The following is a 24679-nucleotide window of genomic DNA, read 5'->3' on the forward strand; positions in this document are numbered from 1 at the left end:
TTCAATATTAGGGAGATCAAAAACCATAGATAACATACAAGTCACATGTACATCTCCAGTAGAAAGCCACATTCCTTTTTTTTTTACATAAAAAATTTCACCAACCAACCAGATTTTTGTAAGTGGAATTATCAGTCACATCATATCATAACTAAAATTTAAAACAAGGAGTAGAGAAGACATTTCAGATATGGTTTACTTAATTCAAGCAAAATATATATTTGATAAAAATTTAACTTCTGCAATAGCATTTGAAAATACTTACAGAGTATCTGAATATTAAAGTGTACATGACCAATAAATTTAAGGCTATTAACCCATGTTTAATAAATTAGAAACATGAATACATTAAAGTGGATGGATTTAATAACAGAATCTTCCAAAATGCCCCTTTACAAAAATCTGGCAATAACTGAAGTTTGGGACAAAATAAAAAGCAGATAACTTCTGTGACATAATGTCAATAAACTACATTTTTGTTTGTTTACATCCTTCCTACTTTACGTTTGGTGCCATGTATCTTTTGCACTGAACTGAAAAAATTATTTCTCTTATTTCTTGACTGTACAGTCTACCACAAGAAAAATAAAGGTTTTAGACCTGAAGCCTTCTACAAAGATACTCTACCCAAATGGTCCATGTGAGACTGCATAAAAGATATGATGGCAGAAAGAGGTCTCTGGTCCCTAATTATGACTGGATTTCCAGACTTTCATCTTGACAATTCATGAAGAAAATCAGCCTACAGCCATTTCAAGTTTCAGAGAAACAAGTCTTGAAAATACTCATCAAACTCCTCCTCCCTGTAAAAAGAAAAAAAAAAAAATCAAAGAAAGTTCTGCTTTGGTTCTCTACCTGGAAGATAATCTTTGTATGAAAAAGATTTAGCAGACTTCTGATTAGAATTTTTAGCTGGTATAGATAATTTTGACCTATTCACCACATTCCAATACCCTTCACATAACCCCACCTGTGCAAAAGCAGTGAGTTGTCTGTTAGGATCTACTTCTAAGATAGTTAACAGTAGTGTAGGGGATAACACAGCAGTAGCAGAGGTTCCTTTGAACCTTGACAAAGGTTCTCCTTTGATACTGCATATGTCCCCTCTTTAAAAACACATTCTTAGGTTCACTACGTGGAAGGATCTTTGACATAATTTTGAATGTCAGAATATTCATTAAAACACTCAGGAAAAATCCCTGCTTTTCTGAATGAACACTGTTTTACTAGCTACAAGTTCACTAGACCAAACTAACCGTGATTTTTCATCTGCTTCTTCTAGAGGACCTTTCCAAAAGTCAGCATCTGAAGGACCATCTTGTGCATTGCTGTTATCTGAATCTGTTAAAAAATGTAAAGAGTTTATGAAATAAATTTTAAAAGAATTTATCTTTTTTTTTATTATTTAGATGGTACATGGATAGGGGCAACATTTAATTGTAACCATGAGACTAAAAAGAACACTTTACTGTGCATAAAATGAAAATATTTTCCAATGTTGTTCAATACAGCATCAAAAGGTCTCTTAGACATCACGAACTAGTATTTTGGCCAAACATAAAAGCAATCATGTCAAAACACTGATCTTGATACAATAGCAGCGTAGCACTTTGTTCCCAACATTAAGGGTTTATTGTAATAACAAACCCAGGATTACATTACAGCTTCAACTCATTATATTAAATGAATCAATTACTTTATTTATACTTGAATGACAAATTTATCAATTGTGACTTATCAGTGACATTGTCAGAAAACATGGATTACTGCACGTAACTGTTCCATGTAAGTATACGGGAGCAGTGAAAACTAAAACAAAACAAAACAAAAACTTTGTTATCAGAACGAGATGTCCAGATCTAAAAATACTCCAATCTTCCAATAGAGCTTTCCTGACAAAGCAGAGACTTTGGGCATGGTCCAAGTCATAATAAAACTGATTCAGGTCTCCCTGTATCTCGCTGGGAAAACCGAGGTGCTGAGGATATTCCTAAAAACGTACAGCACAACAAAGCAATCAGTACAAACACTCAATCCCTTCTAGACAGTCTGCAGCAAGAATTGGCATGACCAGGAGATAGGGCTTGTTCCATCAAAAAAGAATCTGGGGACTGGAATTACTGAGATACAGAGACAACCACTGCCGAAGGGGTCACTGAGAGCATCCACCCACAACAAGCAGGTCTCTGAGGTACTACAGGTAGCAGCTGGAAAAGACTAGGATTTGTTTTAAAATCTATTGATTTTTGAGTAGAGTACGCATTAGTATCATTCCCTGAAGGGAAAGGTAGTGGTTATTATATCAGAAAAATACTTTCTTTACACTGCACGCAGTACACAGCACATATGTGCCTACCTGGACCCATGCAATTATTAACAATGTACCTATTTTTGTATCCTCTACTCTTTCCTGGAACAACCTGACCTCTCATTTTTCTGATTATTTCCATTTTGTTATCTGCCCACATTTTTATTCTTTAGTTACATTTAAAATATTTCCTTCTTAAAATTCCTTACAGTTTTTCTCCAAGTATTTTTAAGTAATTATTTTGACCCTTCATATCTCTGTTTTTTTTTCATACAGCATTCTTATCATCTTATATAATATTAAAACTGCCAGCAAATAAAACTAAGACCAATGACAAATGACCACAAAATAATACAATTTATTACAAAAACATAAAATGCAGAGGATATTAAAATACTTTACCTTTATCAGAATTATCTGAATCTTCTGAAGAAACCTGATCTGGAAATAAACACCATTTAAACATTAGTAAGCTTATCTTGGTTTTATCCATTACCTTAAATTGTTTACACAGTATTTCTATCACAATAAATTACACATATGCATGTGCACATGTACACACACACCATACATTCAAAGAAAGCAAGCAAACAGTGAAGTAAAAAGAATTTTTTTGCATGAGTTCAAAGGTCATCAGTTTGAGCTCAAATACGCTATCCCAAGATCTGTGGTGTAAAAAGGTTATCTAACATTTCCAAAAAGCTTTAAACCACAAAGCCTCTAGGAATTAAATACTTCACAAGCTTTTCTGGCATGCAGTGTCCAATTCCTGGATAAATTTCCTTTGCAATGCGTATTTTTCAAATGGCTCTCCCTCCATAAACTATAAGAAATTTGTCTTTTTTGTGCACCTAGGAAATTTTACCTAAGAAATTTATCTTTTTGACTACCTGTGTTACACAGTCAAGAATGTTACATATCTATATTTATACATAATTATATATCTATATCTATACATACATAGCTATACAAAAACTAATATTCAACTAACATATCTGAATATTTTATAAAGTGAAGGTCTAAAATTTAAATTTACCTTTATGGGTCTTTTTTTTGGACTTCTTTTTTGCTGAACAAGATAATTTTGTCTTCTTAATTTTTGGCTCTTTAGAGTTTGGTACAGCTGTGCTTCTTTTCTTATGTGCTTTGACTTCTTTCCTCCTTAAAAAAAAAATGAATGTACACTTTTCTATTATATGTAGTCCTCAAGCAACAGTAAATCTTAAATATTTAATTCAGTCAAACAGTTTTAATTTTTTCTGAAACCTATCACTAGTTAAACTGAAAAAAATTAATTTAGTTAAAATGAAAAGTACAACAGAAACATTAGAGCTCTACAGATAAAGACAAAGGACAGGAAATGCTAAAGCTGCTAAAATGACAGTGATGCAGACAACAAAACCAGTGAATTGGCAATCAAAGATTAAATATGGAAAATAATTTTATAACATGCCAGATTCTTATTTATGTTGAAAACTTATTTTTTTCTTTTAGCAATTTTGTATGTAAGTAATGAGAAAAACACAGTTAATACAGGTCTTAAAATATATTTTCCTATTTGATAGTGACAAAACCTGAGGTAGAAGAATCTCAAGCTTAAGAACCTGCTACAGACCAATAACCCATGTATTTTATTTTCAGCATGACTTATACAGGCTTTTTGTATGACTATATGCTAACTTTTTCCTGCTTCTTTACACAAAAAAGACACTAAAATTGTTTCAAAGTAAGTATTACTCTGCAGTTGACAAAATGTTTGACTATACTTACTCTGAATTCAAGTGGTTTTACAAGTTTAGTTCAAAAAAGAAGCAAGACAAATCAAACTAATCTCAGTTAGTTAATTCTCCTTCTCAATATGTACCTACACAGTGTTTTAATGAAACCATGTATGAATTAACTTTTTGAATGGATTAATTAACTATCTTGGATATATCCATATAGATGCACCTTTGATTTGTGTTACTTCAAAAAAATAATCTTCCTTTCATAGCTCAAAGGTTTCCCTTTTATATGCTTTTCAGATAATTGTACAGCTTAATTACTGAGCCATGTAACTAAGTTAATGCCACATCAAGATTCACAAGTTCATAAAAATTGAGTATCAACAGCTGTGGCATTCAGTAAGATTACAGTTAATAATAAAAAACAAATCAAATCTTAATGCACACATTTATAGGTTCAAAATTCATTATTTTTCTTTCCTATTAATAAGTGATTCTCAAAGAAGAAAATATACTCTAATTCAAAATTTCAAAGCACAGTCACTTGACTCACAGATAAACTCACTATTTTTAAGAAAAGGGAAAGCATTCCAGCTCTTAAACACAGGAAGAGGGAAAATTAACAAACACAGTGTTTTGCATAAAATTTCAGAAAAGAAAAATCATCACTTGGCTGAAATTAAGCAAAGGCAGCTTTCATGAGGGTGGAGATGGGATTCTTCCAGTTTGAGGGGTTTTGTACTTTCGTTAGCACAAAAATATTTAACTTTCAACAGTGTCAAACCAGTGACTTTATAAGACTCCAGAACAGAATCTATTTCAGCATCAACAAAGTTCCTAATCATCCAGCTGAAGTTTTCATCCCATTTGTTGTTCATCATAACTGTAACCTAGCAATAATTCATCCTCTGTATTTTCAAAATATTTCATTACCGGTGATGAAAGTTTAATTTGTAGGAACATTCTGGACATAGTCCTGAAAAAAGAAAGAATGAGAACATTACACCCATGTATTTGATAAGCATAATTAACATGACTTACTAAAACATATATAAAACTAGATAGAATACTATCTTCCAATTTCAGTAGCTTTTCCTTCAAAGCAAAAGTTAGTGCAATTGCAGCCAGTGTTGAGAAAAATACCATGATAAAAGTCTTAAGTACAAACTCAGATTTTACTAAATCTGAAGAAAGATCAAAGGTTTAGCATTGGCAATTCTTCATAAAAAAGTATCAGTGTTTATCACATACAGATATCCCATTTTATGGATCTTTGCGAACAGACCAAATTGTGCTACAATTACACTGAAGACCTGTAAGCTTCTTAGAGCTTTGCCAGAGACCAAGTGCTGCCACATGGAGTGTCTCAGGCACAAAAGAAAAAACACCATTAGCTTGTTTCACACAAAGTAACTGCAAACTGTGGTAAGTTTAATTATTTGATGAACAAATCAAACTGTACACAATATTGAATAAGAAAATCCCACTCGAGAGGCAAGAGCAGAAGAGGAAGTGATTCAATTAAAATGACAATTTTTTTAAGAAAACGTGTATTAAAAATAAAATCAGAAGAGCTGAAGGTGTGCAAGAAGTTGTCTGCTTAAGCAATGACAATAATGACACCCTCCTTGCAGTGCAGTATTGTCCATTAAAACTAGACATGCTTGTATACAAAACAGCTTATAACAAGTTATTCTAATCTTATGACACCAATAATTACACAGCATGAAGTGCTTAACCTGTAACAACTCTGTCATATATAATAATAGACATTCTCTCTAAATCAAGAGCATCACACTACCTGTATTTAATTTACAAAATTATCTATTCAGCATTTTCCATTTTGCATGCACTAATATAATTATCATTGGGTCTCACCCTATAGCATATAAAGCACAAGATATTTGTTATCTTTTAAGTGTACATATCCTTGAAGGGATGACTTACTCAATTTCACAAGTGCATTCCTCTTTTCACCATGTTCAGTGTAACCAAAATTCACCTCCCAGCTCTTCAGGCCTTCTTCCTGGTCACAGTGCTTATTCCCACAGGAAAACTGACCTTTAAAGAGGCCAAAAACAGCAAAGCACGGTTCAGTGATTAACATACATAGGTTTGAGGTTGTTATTGCAAGTTTTACTCAGTTTTTGCTTTTTGTTTTCCATTTCTTTCAAAGGAAAAAGCACAAATCTAAAAGTAACATCTAGATTAAGGAAACAATAATAGATAATGACAGCAATCAATCATACTTGTTTAATATTACATATTTGCAAAGAAAAAACAGAACTTGAACTGTGTTTTACAATTTATAGATGAAGGCATACGTTATGAAATAATAGGCCTAATACTGAACTCTAAAGAAATCAATGTCACTAGGATACATTCTGTATCCTAAGTGATTACTTACTTAGCAGAGGATGACGGATCACGAGGTGTAATTCAGACATGCATCTTTAATAACATCAGACTATTCGACGTATCATATATGTATAAAACTAAGATGCCCATGTTCTTACTACCTTACTGGTTTACCCAATATACTGGACATAAAATTTGTATTCTAATGCCTTTCCATAAACACGTTTATTTTAAGAAAAGGAAATCCAGTTCTATGAGAAACCATACATTAGCTTTAAAAGCTTCCTTGGGTTTATTATGTTAAACACTACACTAATTTTAAAATAACTTGCACATAATCGATGTTGTTTACACCACTGGGTTCCCAGTATTGCAGTAATAAAGATACATATATTCCCTTTGCAGAAGACTGATTTGTATTAATAGGCCCATCAGCAGGACTGTTGGTGAACGATTAACCTCAGAACATTCTGCTTAAGGTGCTAACAGACTGGCAGTGCTCGGATACTTCAGTTCTGCAGTGTAAAACCACTGGCAATGCTAACACCTGAACCAAAAAAAAAAACAAAACCCAGGGCTCCAATCAAAAGAAGTTTTGAATTAATATACATTAAATATGTTTAACCCTGTGTAAGGTATGGCTATCAGGACCCTGTGTCATCAGAATAATTCCTATCTGTCATAAAGAAGTAAAAATCTACAAGGAAAAATTTAAACTATATCAAACTTTTTGGAACTTAACCAGACTGTTTACTTCACTTCTTCTGAAAAAAAACCACCAAAACAAACCCAGAAAAACAGGCAGAGAAAAAAGAGATATATATAACTTTATTTATGATTAGCTGCTCTGCACAGCTTGTAAAATCCATTTTGGATGTGATACTGGATACATTTACAAAAATACAGTTGGAACAGTATCTTCAGATTGCTAAGGCAAGCAATGAACTCTTAGGTAAAACAGAACTTGACTGTGTAAACCACCATAATTCTGTGTGCTTACACATTTATTTGCACTTATTATCATCTAAATATTTGAAACCATGGTGTTTTTTTTTTTTTCAGCAGATCCCTGCTCCATGCCACACACATGTATAAACAGCCAGGCTTCTCTTACCCTCCTTTCACACTGCAATCCCTACAACACATATTCAAACCTTGACTTTAATACAGAATTCCACTCCTTCCAAAGGCTTTTTTCAGTAGTATTTATCACTCTAGTACATCTGAATGTCATAAAAGCATTAAAAACCTTATTTTTGCAAAGTAAGATATCATTATAATCCCCATCATATATATGGAGAGTCCAAATCAAAGGGAACTATGGACCAGATTATTCAGTACTTGAAACGTTACTTTTTCCACAGTTAGATGTCCAAGAAAGGAAACCACGGAAACCAGCAGGCCAAGAAGACAGTTACATAATTAAATCATCAAGAAAAACGTATGTCCAAAATTCCATGTCCATCTCAAGATTTGTCACCTTGCTTTGAGCGGCAGGGAAGTTATTGCCTTCCTATTCAGAACTATAACTCTTATAATCTGGCTGTTAAATGTGTGCTTTCAAAAAATATTAGCATCTCCTGCTTCTTGCAGAAGAGCAGAATAAGTGTGAAATGTGAGTACTACAAGCTAAATAAAGTTCTGAAAATTAAATATACTAAGGAAATCTAGAGAGGAAAAGACTGATTTTAATGCATTTTGATCAGAACTGAGATGTACCAGAATGGTACATGGATACATGATGCATTATCCAGGTATCGATACCCTGACTATTTTCCATGTAGGTAATTACTGAGGAAAAATAAATGGAAATAGGTTTGGAAGAATATTTGTTTAAATAAGGCAAAGCATATTATATGTGCATTTATACATATATAAAATAGGCTAAGATAAACTACTGTGCTGAAAGTGAAATGTTAGTTCAATGAAATAGTGAGAAAATGGGAGTAAACACATTTTCAGATATTAAACACTATTTTTCCAAATAGTATGTCTGGCTTGAGCATTTTACAACTTAATCAACAAATATAAATAAGTAGGAAACAGCAAACATACCTACATGTTCAGCTTTGTTCTTCCTGCATATTGCTGAAAAAGTTCTATTTCACCTCTACCCAATGAACTTGTTACCTATTTTCCTACAGAAGAATTTTACCACTATGGCCTTTTGCCTAAAATACCTTTTATTTTAAAATTTTAAGCCATACCTTACTATTCATGCTTTGAAAGTGAAGTACTTGGGAAGGTATGTCAAATATATTTTTTAAATAGTTTAAAAGCTTTTAATTTCAAGGATTTATTTTCAGACCAACTAACTCATGTGCCTACTATTCACTGATTTATAAAATTCAAAGTAGGGTTTCTACCTTAAGATTTTAATTAAGAAAACGCCCATTTTGTGGAACTATTTATTGAAACTGGCAACGTATTACACCATTAACCGCCATTAAGGTTACATTTTAAATTTAAGAAGACAGAACAGCAATCTCCGATATGACATCCTTCCAAAACACCTACGGCAAAAGATTGGAGAAAGAAGAAAAAGAAATAATCTAGGATTTACAATCTGTAATAAAGTGATACCCGGCCTTTCACTCATCTAAACCCTTCTTCTTCTCCATAACCTTACAAAGACTGACACTGAAAACAAAGCAGCCAAATGCAAGTAACCCATCTGTACGTTTCCTTCATAACATACCCCAAACCATAGTGCCGTCCACCAGCAGCGGTTCCCATCAACACTATTATTGTCACAGCTAAAACAAGCACGTGTTCTTCCTTTTTTAATGTGAACTATCAGACAGGTAGGTATTAATGCTTTATTACATTTAATTAAAGCAATTTATATTACTAATTTATACTTTAAAATAGCAAAAAAAAGGCATTAAAGATTCAAGCATTTTTTAAAATTATCATTTGAAAATGCACTTGGAAAGAGCGTCTATACATGACATTGAATTCTTGCACCCCTTAGTGGTGAAAGATACTATTTCTCAATTCTTATGTTCCAATTGTGCGCTTTCCATTAGGATTTCATTACAAAGCTTAAAACATGTCATTCTGCAACTTCTTGCACATTTTAAGATATGGATTACCAGATATTAAAAGTACAATGCAGCTTTAAATTCTTTCCCCCAGGAAGACATAATTGTTCATAAATTTCTCATTTAATTTTAATTATCTTATCAAAGCATTCAATAAAGTATATAATTCTATCAAATGTAACTATCTGTTAATATAATCTGTAGCGCTGAATGCAACATATGGCTACAATTACCTTTAGGAACTTTAATCTTTGTAGCTTAAAAACCCCCACCATCAGCGTTCATACTTCATCCTGTGAAACATAATTTAAAAAAACCCCAAAAGCATATTTCTAATTTCTTGTAATATATTATGATGAATAGAGCTGTTTACAGAACTGTTCTGATCAACAGTATCACTCCATGCAATTTTCTTGCATGTGTATACATGACTTCTGAAAACCGTATGTGTGTGTGAAGTTCTACCCACACTAACAGCAACACATTCACAGCATTTTCTTCCTTATTCAGCTGCTTGAAAAAGTCCATGCACCCAGGCCATGGAACGGGGACCACTGTGCAAAGTCCCAAGAACACATTGGTAAGAACTCACACACAGAAGCAGCCAGAATAAGTTACTGATTTAGAAACAGGATTGGGAGACATGACAACCATTCCCACTGATTGCCATTGAAGCTTTCAAAAACAATCTAGCCTAAAACAGACATCACACATGGAACTTTAATTAAAAAGCTAGTATTTTGCAAAACAGCATTGGAGAAATTGTTAAGAAAATTATTTCCTGAGGAAAAGTATTGAGAGACTTCAATTAAAGGTATCAAAGACTAATGAGGTAACATAGAAAGACTGGAGAAAAGCAGCTAAAAACCATATCCATAAAATTCTACATTATTAAATGCATTATGTTGGTATTCATTACCAATCTGACCTTGTGAAAATAAACCGTATGTTCTCTTAATTTTAATATATGCAGATCAGTGTACAGTCTAGAGCTATGTGGCACAGAACAGCAAAGTTAGAGGTTAGGTAAATTTATTGTCCATTATTATCTGATAATTTTACCAGTACTGTCAAATACCATCTAACAAAATTATGTCAAAACGCAGTATCAAGGAGAATTGTAATATAAAATGGCAGACAGCATTACCTTTTCCTGAAATTACTTCTTTCTCATGTCGCCATCTAAATCCAAACTGTTAAGATAAGAACCAAAATTAAGTTGTGAATAGTCAACATATTCAGTAATGTACAGATTAATTTCAGTTGATTGATGTCCTGCATGTGCTTCATCCATTCAATTCTGGTTAGTAAAATTTAATTTCTCTGTTAATTAAAAATATCTCTCTGCCTCTGCTCGCCAGAAGGATTCCAATTTACACATGCAATTGAAATTCCAGTAGATGCTGTTCAGTACTGACCAGCAACTTTTTAAAAGGTTTCATATCAGGCAGAAGAACTAATAGGAAACTAGGATAGACTTACTTTACTAGATACTTCATTGCAATTTTGTCCACTCTATGAACTGAAAAGACTACGGGAATACTGAAAAGTTGTATTAGCCCATAACAACGGATTGCCTCTTATACCCGAAAGACTAAGACAAAAATGAATGCTAACCAACAACTAAGTTGTATTTCTATTCACACTGCCTAGAAACTTCACATGTAGATAATGCATCTACTACTTTTGTTTTCCAGTAGAATCTGCTTCATCCTCTCAAAATGGCAAGTAGCCTAGTGAAAAGATTGAAGATGGGAGTGACAACAGCCTGGGAAAAACAATTTTATTTCCACTAACAAGTAGAAAGAGAGGATAAAACTCAGAAGCATACAACTTCTCCAAAAAGGGCTATCTTGTATTTTCATTTAGAATTCATTAACACAGGATGACAAGATAAAATTGAAAACAATTTTATTTCCACACAAACGTGCATTTTGTAGATGCAGTGGCATAAATTCTGTAGTGGATTGATTTTCAATGTTTTTAATCTAATTTTAAACACTGTACAGAAGTACAGGTATCTATTGATGTGTGTGGTCTTTAATGTTGTTGATTTTTTTAACAAACCATAATAATTTTTTATCTGAAGAGCAACAGCATGGATTTCTCATGCATGAGGTGGCATGTGGTCCAAAGAATATCAGAAAAAACAGGGAAACAGAAGTTTTGGCTTTTAAGAATGTGCCATACTATCATGTAAACACTTTGCACCTTAATAACGAAGCTGAAAAAACTGAGCAGAGAGACATCAGTAGCCAAATGTTTTGTTGGCACTGATTTTCCTCAAGTCAATATATTACATAGAAGATATCTAAGAAAACTAAAAATTTGTACATCAACAAAATATTTAAAGAGGTAAATCAGTCTGCTAATTTTTGGATTGGTAAAACAATATAAACAATGTTTTCACACCTACTGGTTTCACTGGTAAAAAAAAAAAAAAAAAAAATCACAGGAAAAGATCAGGTTCTGCTATCATACCGTGTATGATGACAGCTTGCTAAGGCTGGATCAAGTTGTGCTTGGCCTATTCCACAAATCTGCAGTGTGGTCTAAAGTACCATTACACTACTCACACTTCAGTCAAACAAAAATTAATAAGTTGTAAAAACCAAGAACTGTGCTAAACAGTTCTGTGAAAACAGAATGTAAACTACATCTGTAAATGTAGAACTTGTGATGGAAAACAGCTGATCCAAAGAGTGATGGTAACTGGTTTTGCTTTTTTAAAGGATATTTGCAGTTTTACAGGGTATTCTGATTCTGAAAAGCTTGTGATGCAATTGAAAAATACTGCAAGTTTACAATTAAATGTCAACAGTGTTTTAGCACCAATTTTGCACGTGTGTTTTACTGGCAATAAAGAGTAAAAAACAATTTGACCTTATCTGCATGTTTTCTGCTTCATAGTCCATCTGCTATTTCACCAATCACCAAGTTATCAGTGCTCATTATTGTTACTGAAGCAGATGTTTATACAAATTTTCCCTCACAGTCCAAACTTCACTCAAAAAGATATAAATGAGATCATATCCTTACAGAGTATTTCTGTAATGGTATCAAGAAAAATAAGCAAAATAGAAGAGAGGAGGGAGCCAGAACCACCTGCAGTGCATCTCGGACAAAAGTTGTCCTCATCTGCATTAATTTTTGCCAATCATTCTTCCACCAACTAGTGGAAAATGACAGAGTGACCAAGGCTAAGAAGAAACAGTAAAATAAAAAGTAAATACAACTTAATTCCTCTAACTAAGCTAAAATATCAGGAACAAATTAAACTATATAGGAAAATTAAAAATTAGAGTAGGTTCTTGAATAGTCAGCCTGCAATATTAGGGAATGCAAAAGCATCGTCAGCAGACAGCATTTATTCTTCCTCATCTTCTTTGTTAAATGAGTTCAACAAGATCCTAAATGAGCTATTTCTACAAGGTAGACCGGGACCAAGTAGAACAGTTCCAAAACAGATGCTTTACAAGAGTATCAAATGGCTAACTTGATAAGAAATGATAGTTTTAAAAATGTGAAAGACCACTTCGTATCCATAAACAATAAAATTCTCAAGTTACATATGGACTGTTTGTATAATATGCATTGGCTGCAGCAACAACTAACATGTCCACAGTCATCACTTTCAGAAAAAAATAAATATATGAATTTATAAAACACTATGGAAAAATACCATAGATATTTTAAATACTTTTATTTTCACAGGAAAGTCTCCATGCTGAATAACAATGACAAAAGTGAACATATTAGCATTACCAAGTGGAAGACAAGTTGGCCTAGAAATCTAAAAATGATCTGGAAATAAAAACAAAAGAATAAAATGTATTCTGTTTAATGACCAGGTGTCAGACAGATTTCATTTCTTAGCAAATAGGAGACATTTTCAATCTGTTAAGCTACAAAACAAAGCAGAGAGACAGCAATAAGGACCTTTCTAGGAAAATAAGCCAACAAAGAGAAGAGAACATTTCTAGTCCAATGCATACCAAAGTTAAAACTTATATGCAGAGCACTCTCCCTTACTGCATTGCAAAACTGACAAAAGAACTAAACTATCTGACAATACAGACAGTCACTTATCAGCCTCAACGCTTTCAGACAAGATGCACTGAAGGTTCTAAGACAACCTTGACCTAAAACAATTCTGATCTAGGGAAAACATAAGGAGTAACAGACCCATCACAAGCAAGAGCTGACAGAGCACACTCTTCCAGTGCCTCTGAGTAGCCTCACACCAAAGGGTGACTTCGGTATTTCTTATTAGAAGAGAAAGAAGAGATCATATGTCCTAACTACACAAAGAAAAGTGGAATCATGGGTCACAGGGTCTGACCTGCCTGCAGTGCCAGAAACTGAGGTGAGTGAAGGTGTGCAATGGATTGTATGAGCACCAGTGAAGACCAAGCCAGATTAGCCATCAACTAGATGAAGAGGCCTGGGAGCAAGGGAGTAGGTCTCCACTGGCCAGCTCCGGGTGTGAGAGCATCTCTGTATCTCTAAGGATGAGAGCACAGGGGGGTCTGCTTTGGGACCAGCGGAGTTCCAGCCATCTCTGTGTGTGACTGTGTATATATGCATGCACGTATGTGAGCCAAACAGTCTGAACTGGCAACTGGAGTGCAGCTGTGGCCTCAGGAGTTTGTGTGTTGGGGCTTCTTACTGTTACCTTTTGAGCTTCTGTCTTTGACAAGGTGCTCGGATTCTTTTTCAGACCGCAAGAGAGCCCCTCCCACGAAACTGGTCCTTGTAATTGTCCAGTAATTAGGAAAACAGTGTTTTTTCTCAGACGTTCTAAATGAGATTTGAACCACAACCTCTATGCAGAGGTCTTTAGAACAATTATCTGGCTAGATTTGGGCTAGTAGCTAGAAGATTTTGGCTAGTAGCAAAACAATTACATTTGTGAAAAGACAGATGAGTGTGTGTGTGCAAGTCTCAATCTATGCAAAATATATACATACTAAAAACATCATGGAAAACTGATATCTAACTTTACTTTGACACCACCTAGCAGGATACAGAATCATAGAATCATAGAACAGCTCACGTAGGAAGGGAGCTCGAAAGATCATCTGGTCCAACCTTTTGTGGGGGAGTAGATTAGATTATCTAGCACCCTGTCCAACCACATCTTGAAAACCTCCAGTGATGGGGACTCTACCATGTCACTGGGGAAGTTGTTCTAGTAATGTTCTCACCATAAAAAATGTCTTTCTTATATCAAGATGAAGCATCATCATATAGGGTATCAACAACTATCACATGAGGGGTTGGCCAGCTGAGAAGCTTGTTACGCACCCCGCACCTCTCATAGCACCAGCACTGCAAAACAGAAGGCATGAGGGGCTAAAGACATTCATCTTCCAGTTTCTGAAAATGCAGAAAAAGAATCAAGGCAGTACAAATCTGAAAGCACAGACTGCATTCCATTGGTGTGAACAGGATCAGCAGTTTATTTCTGACTTCCAAGAAAAAAAACTGCTTTGACATCCTTCTGTACCAAACATGGGCATGGACAAATCAATAATTGAGAAAAATCTCATTTCTTCTATTTTTCTAAGAATTCCTAAGAAAGAACTCTCACATGTTCAGAACGTATTTGAGAACACAAAGCATAAGCTAATATAAGAGAACAAATTATATGATACAGCAGAGTTATGCTGACATGGCAATTCAAAAAATATAGGTAATGACTTCCAAGCATAAATAGGAATTTAGAGTGACCTCAAAGTTAGGACAGCCACATTTGAAGTCTGACAGGGAAACACTGTTCACACAACACACACACACACACAAAAAAAATAAAGGAAACTGGGGCAGAACAGTTTCCCACAAAAGATAGCAAACATATGGAAACTTGGCACAGTAGCGAAAGAAACAAAATCTGTAAGCATGCTCAAGGGAAAATCAGTTGGGGGGCAGGGTGAAGATTGAGGGATATGAAACAGCTACAGAAAAATAAAATCAAATTTACTCAAAAAAAAGGAGGGAATACTCTTCAGCATTTTACGTTTTGTTAATTTTAATTTAATTTTTCTATTTCTCTGTTCCAATTTTCTTTAGAAGTCTGCCATCTTTTCTGTATCATGTTAGTTTAAGCCCAGTCCTTGCAAATATTTACCAGTGAATGTAATTTTCAATACTATAAATAGTCTCAAAGAACATTACATAGACACTGTTTGCAGGGCTGGGTTGTTACTATGTGCTAACAACACTAAGATGCATCTGAATTCAGCAACACTCTTTGCAAAATCACAATAGAAAATTTACACATTCTTTTTGACTAAGAGGTTAGTAAGTTAAAAACTTGCAAACGACAAAGGCTGTTCCAGTTAAGAAAAACTGGTGCTGGAATTGGGCTGTTTCTCTTAAGGAATTCTATTTATTTAGAAAGAATATATAAATCCTGTTTCCAAAAACAGAAAAGAACAACCAGCAAAAGATGCTCATTTAGAACAGACATTTCCAAAATTGTTTCTGCCAGCCTCCAAGTACAAAACTCTCTCTTGTTAGATGCTTTTTATTTATTTATTTTTTATTTAACAGTAACATTCCCAGGGATTTTTTAGGCTTCATCTAGTACTTCTCTCCAGGCAAACCTCTCTAGCCTTCTCTACTTAACCCCTCTGCATTTTCTGCCTTTCTTACACACAATGTACCTCTTCATAAAACACCATCTGACAGACATGCTCCTATTCCCACAGAAGCACATTTTTGGGGCAGTGACAATGCTTGGATTCAAACTGCTGCTGCTTATTAAATAACTTGACAAGTTCTCACAACTCTCTTTCTAGGGAAGGGTACTAACATTCTGGTTTCACATTGTATCTGCAATCATAAGGCAATTTTTAAAAAAGGACATACTTTAAAACCAAGATGATTTATAATAATGAAATGTACCTTATTCTCTTTGTATCTACGGAGATCTGCTATACAGTATTCTTTGAACAATTTATCATAATATTTCTTTGCAAGTCTCTTCTCCCTATAACAAAAGGTATTTTTTATTAAATATAGAACATTATATAATTCATTTTACACTGTAATAACTTTAACAAGACAAAGACATGTTGTTTCATCTGAAGAACACAAGTTGCAGAGCTAGAAATGCAACAGAAATACTCTCACTGAGCTAAGGGGTATCTCCATAAAACTGGAAAAATGTATTTAAAATATATCTACAGCACAAAATAAACTGTATTTTTTCAAACTAGGCATCCTCCAGCTTTCAGAACAGCCATTCAGATCTCAGAGAATGCACAAGTACTTCTTAGTTTTTTCTGTCATCAATTCATTTTGCCACTGAACAATATTACAATATGAAAGATCTCCTAAAGGTCTTTCATTTTTAAATGCATTAAAGATCAAAGAATGATCACTAAGTATGCACAGTAATTCTTAATTAGTAGGGGACACCACAAATTTAGTACAAGTGATCTAAGAGTAACATGTTCTATTATAATAGTCCCAGGTACCAATTCATGTCTGCTTCATCATCTTCGTTCCACAGGAATCTGTGGTTTTCTCTAATAACATCAAGATCCGTCTTGTCATTTGCTCTATAAAAGGACACAATTTTTTTAGTTCAATATAACATTAAAATGAAAAAATCAGTCAAATAATAATTTGGTAAACATCAGTATCTCACAGTTGTGATCTCCACCTCACCACATAAATATATTGGTATGGAATAAAACTATAAAAAAAAAAAAATGTATTCCCTAGCATACCTTTTGCCAAATGAAAAATTCACAGTGGAAAACGGCCACTGATACTGTGGATGACTTAACCCTGTCTGAAAATACTTTTTATACTGTTTACTGAATACAGTAATGTTAGAAGGCAGTTATAGATAGCTCTAAAGAAGTTTATCATTATTCTAGACAATGGATAGCAATTCTGCACATTTCAAAAGCATTTCAGGTTGTTATTTTGAAGGTACTGGCCAGATATCTCTCAATGTACCCTCGACTAATGCTTACCTGTCATCTTTCCATTTACATAACAAACCAAGAATAATTCAGTTCATTGTAAGTTCTTATATAAAAATAATAGTGCAAAATGAAACAAGGCAATTCTGCGTTTTGGATATTTACAATGACTGCAGTTACTATTTGTGACCAAAAGAATTAGTAATTTGATAGATAGACACACTCCCCTTTCCCCCCAAAGCTACAATACATATTTAATGGATTCATGTAACAGGGGAGCTCTGCAGGCATAAGGGGAAAGATTGTTAATGGTTCTTACCTAGAACGCCGGAAATCCTCTATTTTGCCACCATAGTATAAAATGTAGTCATTCACAAACTTTTTATGTCTTTCATACTGAATAAAGCAATTAAGGATTGTTTCAGAACTTATTTTCTTTTATTTTGCCATAGTTTAAAACTAATAAAATAATAGAAACATTTTATACACTTAACAGAAAGATTTTTTTCTCAAAAACAGTGCTGTAATTTCCAGAAAGGAATTAATTAGCAATTTTTACTTAATAACCTCTCATAAAAGCTACTTTCCAAATGCAGGAATTCAAGGCAATTTCATCTTCAAAACTTCATTCAGTTGCCAAACTTTTATAAAACTGTCTTCCTTTATCAAAGATGCTCTGTATGCATACACATAGAAACTGGGTTCATTTTTTTCAGCTGTAATTTAGACAACAGCTTCTTAGTACTGCAATTTTGATTTAAAACAGGTTTGTATTTTTGTGTTGTAAAAACAGTCTGGCTACTAAAATGGAACAATTTGTTACATTTTACTATCAACATACAAATAAAAGCTATCTGCTTTATTTTGGAGATGAAAACCATGGGAAAATATATAATGCTTTTTTTAGAACACTTGGACCTCAGAGACATGATTTGAAACACATTTTGTACCATAATTTGAGCAAAACCATATAATTACTTATTCAGAAAATAAGCATCTTCACAAACAAAAACATTATATATGGCTACTTTAAAATATTTGCAATTAACATGTACAACATTTCTGAGGCAGCAAATTAGGAAATACATTATCTCCTGGTACATATCCTGGCAACTACTGCAGTGTGAATAATTGGTATCAACCTACTATTTTGACATGCATTAGAATGCTATTGATAAAACATTTAATTTTCCAAAGGCCTCCAAAAAAGTTAATTTAACCTCAGTATGTGTCTTTTTTTTTCTTTCTACCACAAATAGAAGGAACAGAATAAAAAGCCCAGAAGGTTTAACTGGCACAATTAAACACATTTAACACAACATACTATTTTGTGCTGCCATTTGAGTTACTAGGCATTAAAATTGTGTAACAGTGAAGGTTTTAAATAGGAACCACTCAAAAACATTAGCAGAAACTCATAAAAGTCTTTGCACAATTAATTTTGTAGGCATTCCAGTATATATGGGCTTTTCTGTGACTACTGACAATCTACAATGTTAGTGGGACTGATTAAGATACGTCCCTTCTACAGGCGTACAATGGTTTATGTAGTGCCTGGCCAAATTCTAAGCAGGTTAGAAGTTACTTTCTGTTTACTTCAGTTTCCAGATTTAAGTAAGTCTTTCCATATTTAATTGGTCTTTACTTTCCCATTTATTAACTGTTGATGCTGAAGAACAGCTTTTTAAACAAACAAGGAACTGATGATATTTCAGATATACTCTGCCAAAAAACATGTAATGACTGCCCCATGTGAAAAGTCAATAAAAGGAAAAAGGTTGTAATCTAAATAAGGTAGCAGTTATACAAGTAGTTATAAATTATGCCTGCAATACGATTAAGAGACTAAAAAAGAACCTAAAACTGCACATGATATTAAACAGGTTTACATTAGAGCATCTGTAGAAGATATTACTGGAGATAAGGCTGTTTTGAATAGACACTTGAATTAACTAATGCGTTCTTAAATTTCCAGTAGAAATGTATTTGCCCAAAGACAATAGCAGCCTTATAATTATGTTCTGTATAAACTCAACTGAAAGAGCAAAGTTTCTTTATGCCAGTCTAAATAAAATTCACTGTATAATAATTTTGTCCCAAATAGGACAAAGGAGCATATAACAGGAAGAATTTGGAAATGTCTCAACTGAGTAGAGGCATTCTCAGAGACATTTCAGCAACAAAAATAAGCTAATTTGAAAAACAACTAAGTATCTGGTGCTGCACTGTCAACTGCTGTGATAACTGAGAAATCCCAGTATTTCACCACAATGGACGAGTCTGTGCCCCATCTTCAAACACGAAGAAAAATTACATAGAAGGATACGGCATCCATTGCTATCAAGTGAAATCTTCTTTTTCTTGCTTCTTCCCTGTTAATAACATATATTTGAGTGAAAGCTATCTTTACATTAAGGGAAAAATACCTCACAAAAAAAATAGATAAAAAGATACCTGTCCCATTCTTCAGCTGCGAATTGTCTGTGAACCACACTGCCTTGTTTTGCCTTTTGGAACGGCTTTGTCAGAAGGCCATCTTCCTTTATACTAAAGGTAGGGGAAAAGGAAGAAAAGTTAGTCAAGAACTTTTCATAAGCAATAATATTTCCATATGCCAAACTTCGCACTAACTTGAGTAACAAAAACTGTTATATTTCTAGTTTCTACATGAATAAAACCAAACTTCAGAGCCAACATCAGCTTATACTTAACTTCATTTGCAGAACAAAACCCGAAAGGCATTTACTTACAGTTAGCATTTGAAGAAAATTGCTTAAAACAGCAATTTGTAATATTTATTTTTATCAGTATTATCACTATAGAACCACAATGAAGAAACCCTGAAGATTCCTCAGTTTCACTCTACATTTAAAGTCCATAAATCTCAGTCAGACAGCCAAGTAAGAAGAGGAAGGACAGTATGTTCACTGAATAAGAGTGACTGCTAGTAACCCTCTCCCATCCTTTCATGCTAATGTCTCAACACCTCATTAAATAGCTCTGCCTCTCCTAGTGTAATCACAAGAATTGCTAATTTAAAACTTAAGCATTGTGTTGTGAACTACACTTGTCAATGGGCAGCTAAAAATACTTTCAGAATTGAACAAAATAATAAAAAATTATATACAAAGTGATGCACTTTAGCTAGTAAAAGGTATATTTATTTAGTTTTATTCCTCAAAAGAGGTGGAGAAAAGATTTTTCCATAACTGTCAGCTGGCAGAAAGAACAGAAGTCAGAAACCTCTAGAAAGCAAGCCAGGGAATTTATATTTCAAACTATGGATTCCTCAAAAGAAACTGTAAGCACAAAATTCCCATAACGAGTCTCTATAAAACAGCAATATGGAGAAAACTTAAGATTACTATTTTCCTTAAAGTGAAAATAATTATCATCATAGAGCAAGAAAAGGATATATACATTTACAGAGAACCCACATAAGAGCCCTACTGGGAATCAGCAGTAGTATGCCAGAACAAGGGCAATGATGATGTTTTTGAAAGGATCATGATGGCTAGTTAGTATTCCACCTAGGAAGTAGAATAGTATAACGTGTAATGGCCTTTTAAAGAAAATGAAAACTGAACAAAACCAGTCACTGTTTTAATGGAGAACAGCTATATTTATAAAATAAATGGAACTGCACAATGTCTGCTATTATTCCAATGATTCAAACATTAAATTTTTTTCCTAGAACACAGTCAGACTATATAAAACCCATTCTTTCAATTTTACTACAAAGGAAAATATGCAAGAGTCCTAGGAAAGTTTCCAGAAAGCCTTCTTAAATAAAGTCCAATAACAGAGCAAGGGAAAGACAGGGAAAAGGTAAGAAAAATACATGTATAATGTAGGCAAAATGTTCAGTATGGTGCAGAAAGCGTTGAAGGACTATGGTGCCAAAGCAAAATAAATACAGGAATAAATAAATAAAAATCTTAATAATATAATGAGATCAAACTACAAAATTCGAGGTCACTAATTGTTTGAACTACTGAAAGAACTGGCAAAGGTGATCTCAAATAAGAGATGTATAGTTACATTTCAGGGGTTGAGTATAACACAGTTCACCAAATCCCAGGTCTCTTCATAAATTAAATAATAAACAAGTAGCATCAGCTCCTCACTTCCTCCAAGCAGGTATTCTGTATCTACAAAGCCTGCTGTCACTTGGCCTTTTTTGCCTTGCTCTCTTAGCAGTTCCACATGTCCTGATGGATCACAGTGAAGTGATCAGCTCAGCCAAAACCCAGCAGTTGATACTAATGCTCGGAAAAATGAAACACTCTGCTCCGAGAACTGCAGGGCATATAGACACCAGATGGACGTGGCAGAATGGATCTTAATCAGCTGCCCCTGGGAGACAACATGTTTTGGCAAGCTTGACTTGAGGAGATGCAGGAATCAGAGATTGATTTTTCAAAAACCATTTCAACACCAGACTTTACATACCACAGCATAATCTTCTATACACATTAATAGGCCATTTGCACAAAATATATAAAGCAAAGTGTTAATTCTGTACTACATTACCTTTTAGACTTTTGTACAGACTTCTCTCCATTCTCCTCATCACTAAAATCAGAATCATAGCCTCCACAGCCATGTGCCTGAAAACAATAGACAACACAGTCAATATAATTGCTAATGGAATATGGACATGGCATAACTAATGATCAGTACTGTCCATCATGCATAAATAAAATAGTGAAAGACAGAGAGCAAGCAAGCAAGTGCAAATTCTCACATATGTCTAAACCAAACCAAATTCAACAGACAATTCAGAGTATATTCCAAATAACACAGGGCAAAGAAAGACGTCGTCAGTCTGTCAAACACCTTATAAATAATTTATATGCAGATGTCCCCATATTTAATCTTCACATAGATGCAGATAACCTAAAGTATGATAAACATCTTTGGTCTTTACTTTCAAATGATCTCCCTTACATAAGAAAAAGGTGAGCATTTTCCCCAGCGACTCCTTTCAGAGGGCTGGAGGACAGCAATTGCTGTGCCCACATTATAAACAAACAAAGATGAGAACAAAAGTTTCTTGGGCTGTGGTACAACATTGTAGATCATTAGATTTTACATCGGTAGCTGGAAAGCTGATTTAAATTATAACTAAAATACAAAATAACAATATGCTTGCAAAAATGTACTGTCTAATTAGCACAACATTCCTCCCATGAAATGAAATATTTTTTCCCACATACTTTGAGACAACAATGTTGTTAAATTAATGCACATAAGAAAAACAAAGTATCCCACATCTTGATGCCATCAAACAATCAAGCACTGACTGATGCCCAGATCTATCACTTCAGTTTTTCAAGTCACAGTTACACATGCAACTCTTCCAGCAGAAGTAGTGGCTTAAGTAGATCTCTTCTCCCTCATTCCTACACTGGTACCTTCCTTCCAGTTGCTCAGTTACAGCTGTGAAACTACATATGAACCAGATCAAACAACTCAAGTTACAAAGTATCCTATCCAAAAAAAGGTTATTTTAACCCAGGTAAGTTCCTGACAGTTCACCCAGAGCCCCACAACCAGCTACACCAACAGCTGGAGGGGTACCACAGGAAGAGAACTGCCAGAGCTGGGAAGGGTGTAAACCAGCACTGACACCAAAAAAGCATTTACACAACTTTAATATTTACACAACTGAGCTAAAAACAAGAGACGTGGTTATTACACATCCACATGGGGAAAGGTTCGACACATACTTCCTAAGTATCTTGGTAATTCAGACTGTGGATGAGAAAAGAAACTGGGTTAGAAATCCAGTGTATTTGATTCAGCATTGCTGAATCCTACGTTACCTATAATCATACTCCCCCTCAAACAAACCTGAGAAAAACAAAATCTGCAAAAAAGATACATCTTGCATCTTTTCAGGATGCTTTTGATGAGGTGCCTTCTCGCAGTGCAAATGCCTCTCAGAAATGCTATGCTGTCAACTGTTTCCTCTACTGACATCAACAACTGGTGTGTGAAGCAAGCCCGCTAACTTAGGGCTCCCAATAAAACATCAACTTAAACACAGTAAATGTACAAACACTGTAACCAATTGATGGCAGATAGAGATGTCAACTGTTTATGCCAATACAGGACACTGCAGGTTCCCCAGCATTGCATTTACAAGGATGTATTTGCATCTAGCAAAGGCACCTCCTTAACCCTCTCCACTGGGGTAAACGCACACAAGTGAAATGGACACATCATAGATAATGTTGACCACAAGAAAAAGGGTTTATTGTTTTTTTTTAAAAAAAGGGCAAAACAATCCTACACAAAATCCCAACTCGTGGCTCCTAACCTGAGCCCTAATCTTGCTACTCCCAAGTGTCACTCCCATCCTTTCTTTTATCTGCTCAGCACACAGGTGTGTGCTCATGTCTGCTCACAGCCTGGATGTGGCCCAAAACAGACCCAAGTGCTCATTCTGGTACAACCAACCTGCTCTGGGAGGGTCTGAAGGGAACATGGGATCTAGAACAGGCCTTGAGGGGCCGTCCTGGGTGGATAAAGGGTGCCATGAGGGGGGTCAGCACGCTTCACCACAAAATGCTCTTCCAACCCTGTTGTTGTCTTTGAGGCTTTACAAGCCCCACTTGGGGGGAAAAAAACCCCAGAGTAGCTTCAAACCTACTGTTTCTTGTAAAGCCAATTATGAGGAGTACTTGCATATACTGTACAGTGACCACCTAACAAAGAGAAAAGATAACCACAAGATACTGGCCCTTTATTAAAGCTCTAAACCTATGAAAGAAGCAGCAGGTGTAAAGCATAGGTAATAGCAGACCACGACGGTGAGGACTGGAGCTTTCTGGGGCTCCATGGCGAATAATCACACCGAAAACCGTCCCAGGTGGGTCCGACGCGACTTCCGAAGCCGTTCTCGTGACCTGAAAGCCACCCGGCCCGGCCCCAGCCCGCGGCCACCGGAGCAACCCTCGGGGCACAGCCCGCAGCCCCCTGCCCGCCGCTCGGGAGGGCGGCTCGGCCCCTTCCCCGCACAGGCACGGTCCCACCCCCGCCGCCATGGAGGCCGCGGCCTCCGCCGAGGCCTGTCAGCCGCGCCACCGCCGCCGCCGCCCGCCCCGCTCCCTCCGCCTCCCCCGTCCTTCCCGGGCCCCACTCACGGCCGCAGAGAGGCGCAGCTGGTTGGGCACCATAGCGGCGGCGCGGGCAGCGGGCTGGGGTCGCGGGCGAAGGCCACCTCCACCGCCTGACCCTGCTCGCCGGCCGCGGCGCTGCTCCGGCGGGCCCCTACCGGAAACCGAGGGCAGAGGCGGA

General features: G+C 35.3%; 1 protein-coding gene across 1 annotated transcript; it reads right to left on the minus strand.

The window, feature by feature from the left end:
• Positions 1-165: 165 nt before the first annotated feature.
• LOC104362562 (protein FRA10AC1 homolog) lies at positions 166-24663 on the minus strand. The gene is made up of 14 exons (XM_042794163.1): positions 24526-24663; positions 21908-21984; positions 19829-19921; positions 19701-19746; positions 17694-17770; positions 16919-17002; positions 16344-16428; positions 10582-10627; positions 5980-6093; positions 4966-5008; positions 3345-3469; positions 2711-2749; positions 1257-1341; positions 166-803 (listed from the first exon to the last, which is right to left on the minus strand). Exons 1-14 carry the CDS (start codon positions 24556-24558, stop codon positions 761-763), a joined length of 990 nt encoding a protein of 329 aa, XP_042650097.1. The 5' UTR covers positions 24559-24663; the 3' UTR covers positions 166-760.
• Between the last annotated feature and the right edge of the window lie 16 nt (positions 24664-24679).

Source organism: Tyto alba, unplaced genomic scaffold (genome assembly GCF_018691265.1).
Source record: "Tyto alba isolate M040663 unplaced genomic scaffold, T.alba_DEE_v4.0 Super-Scaffold_1, whole genome shotgun sequence".
NCBI classification, from domain to species: Eukaryota; Metazoa; Chordata; class Aves; order Strigiformes; family Tytonidae; genus Tyto; species Tyto alba.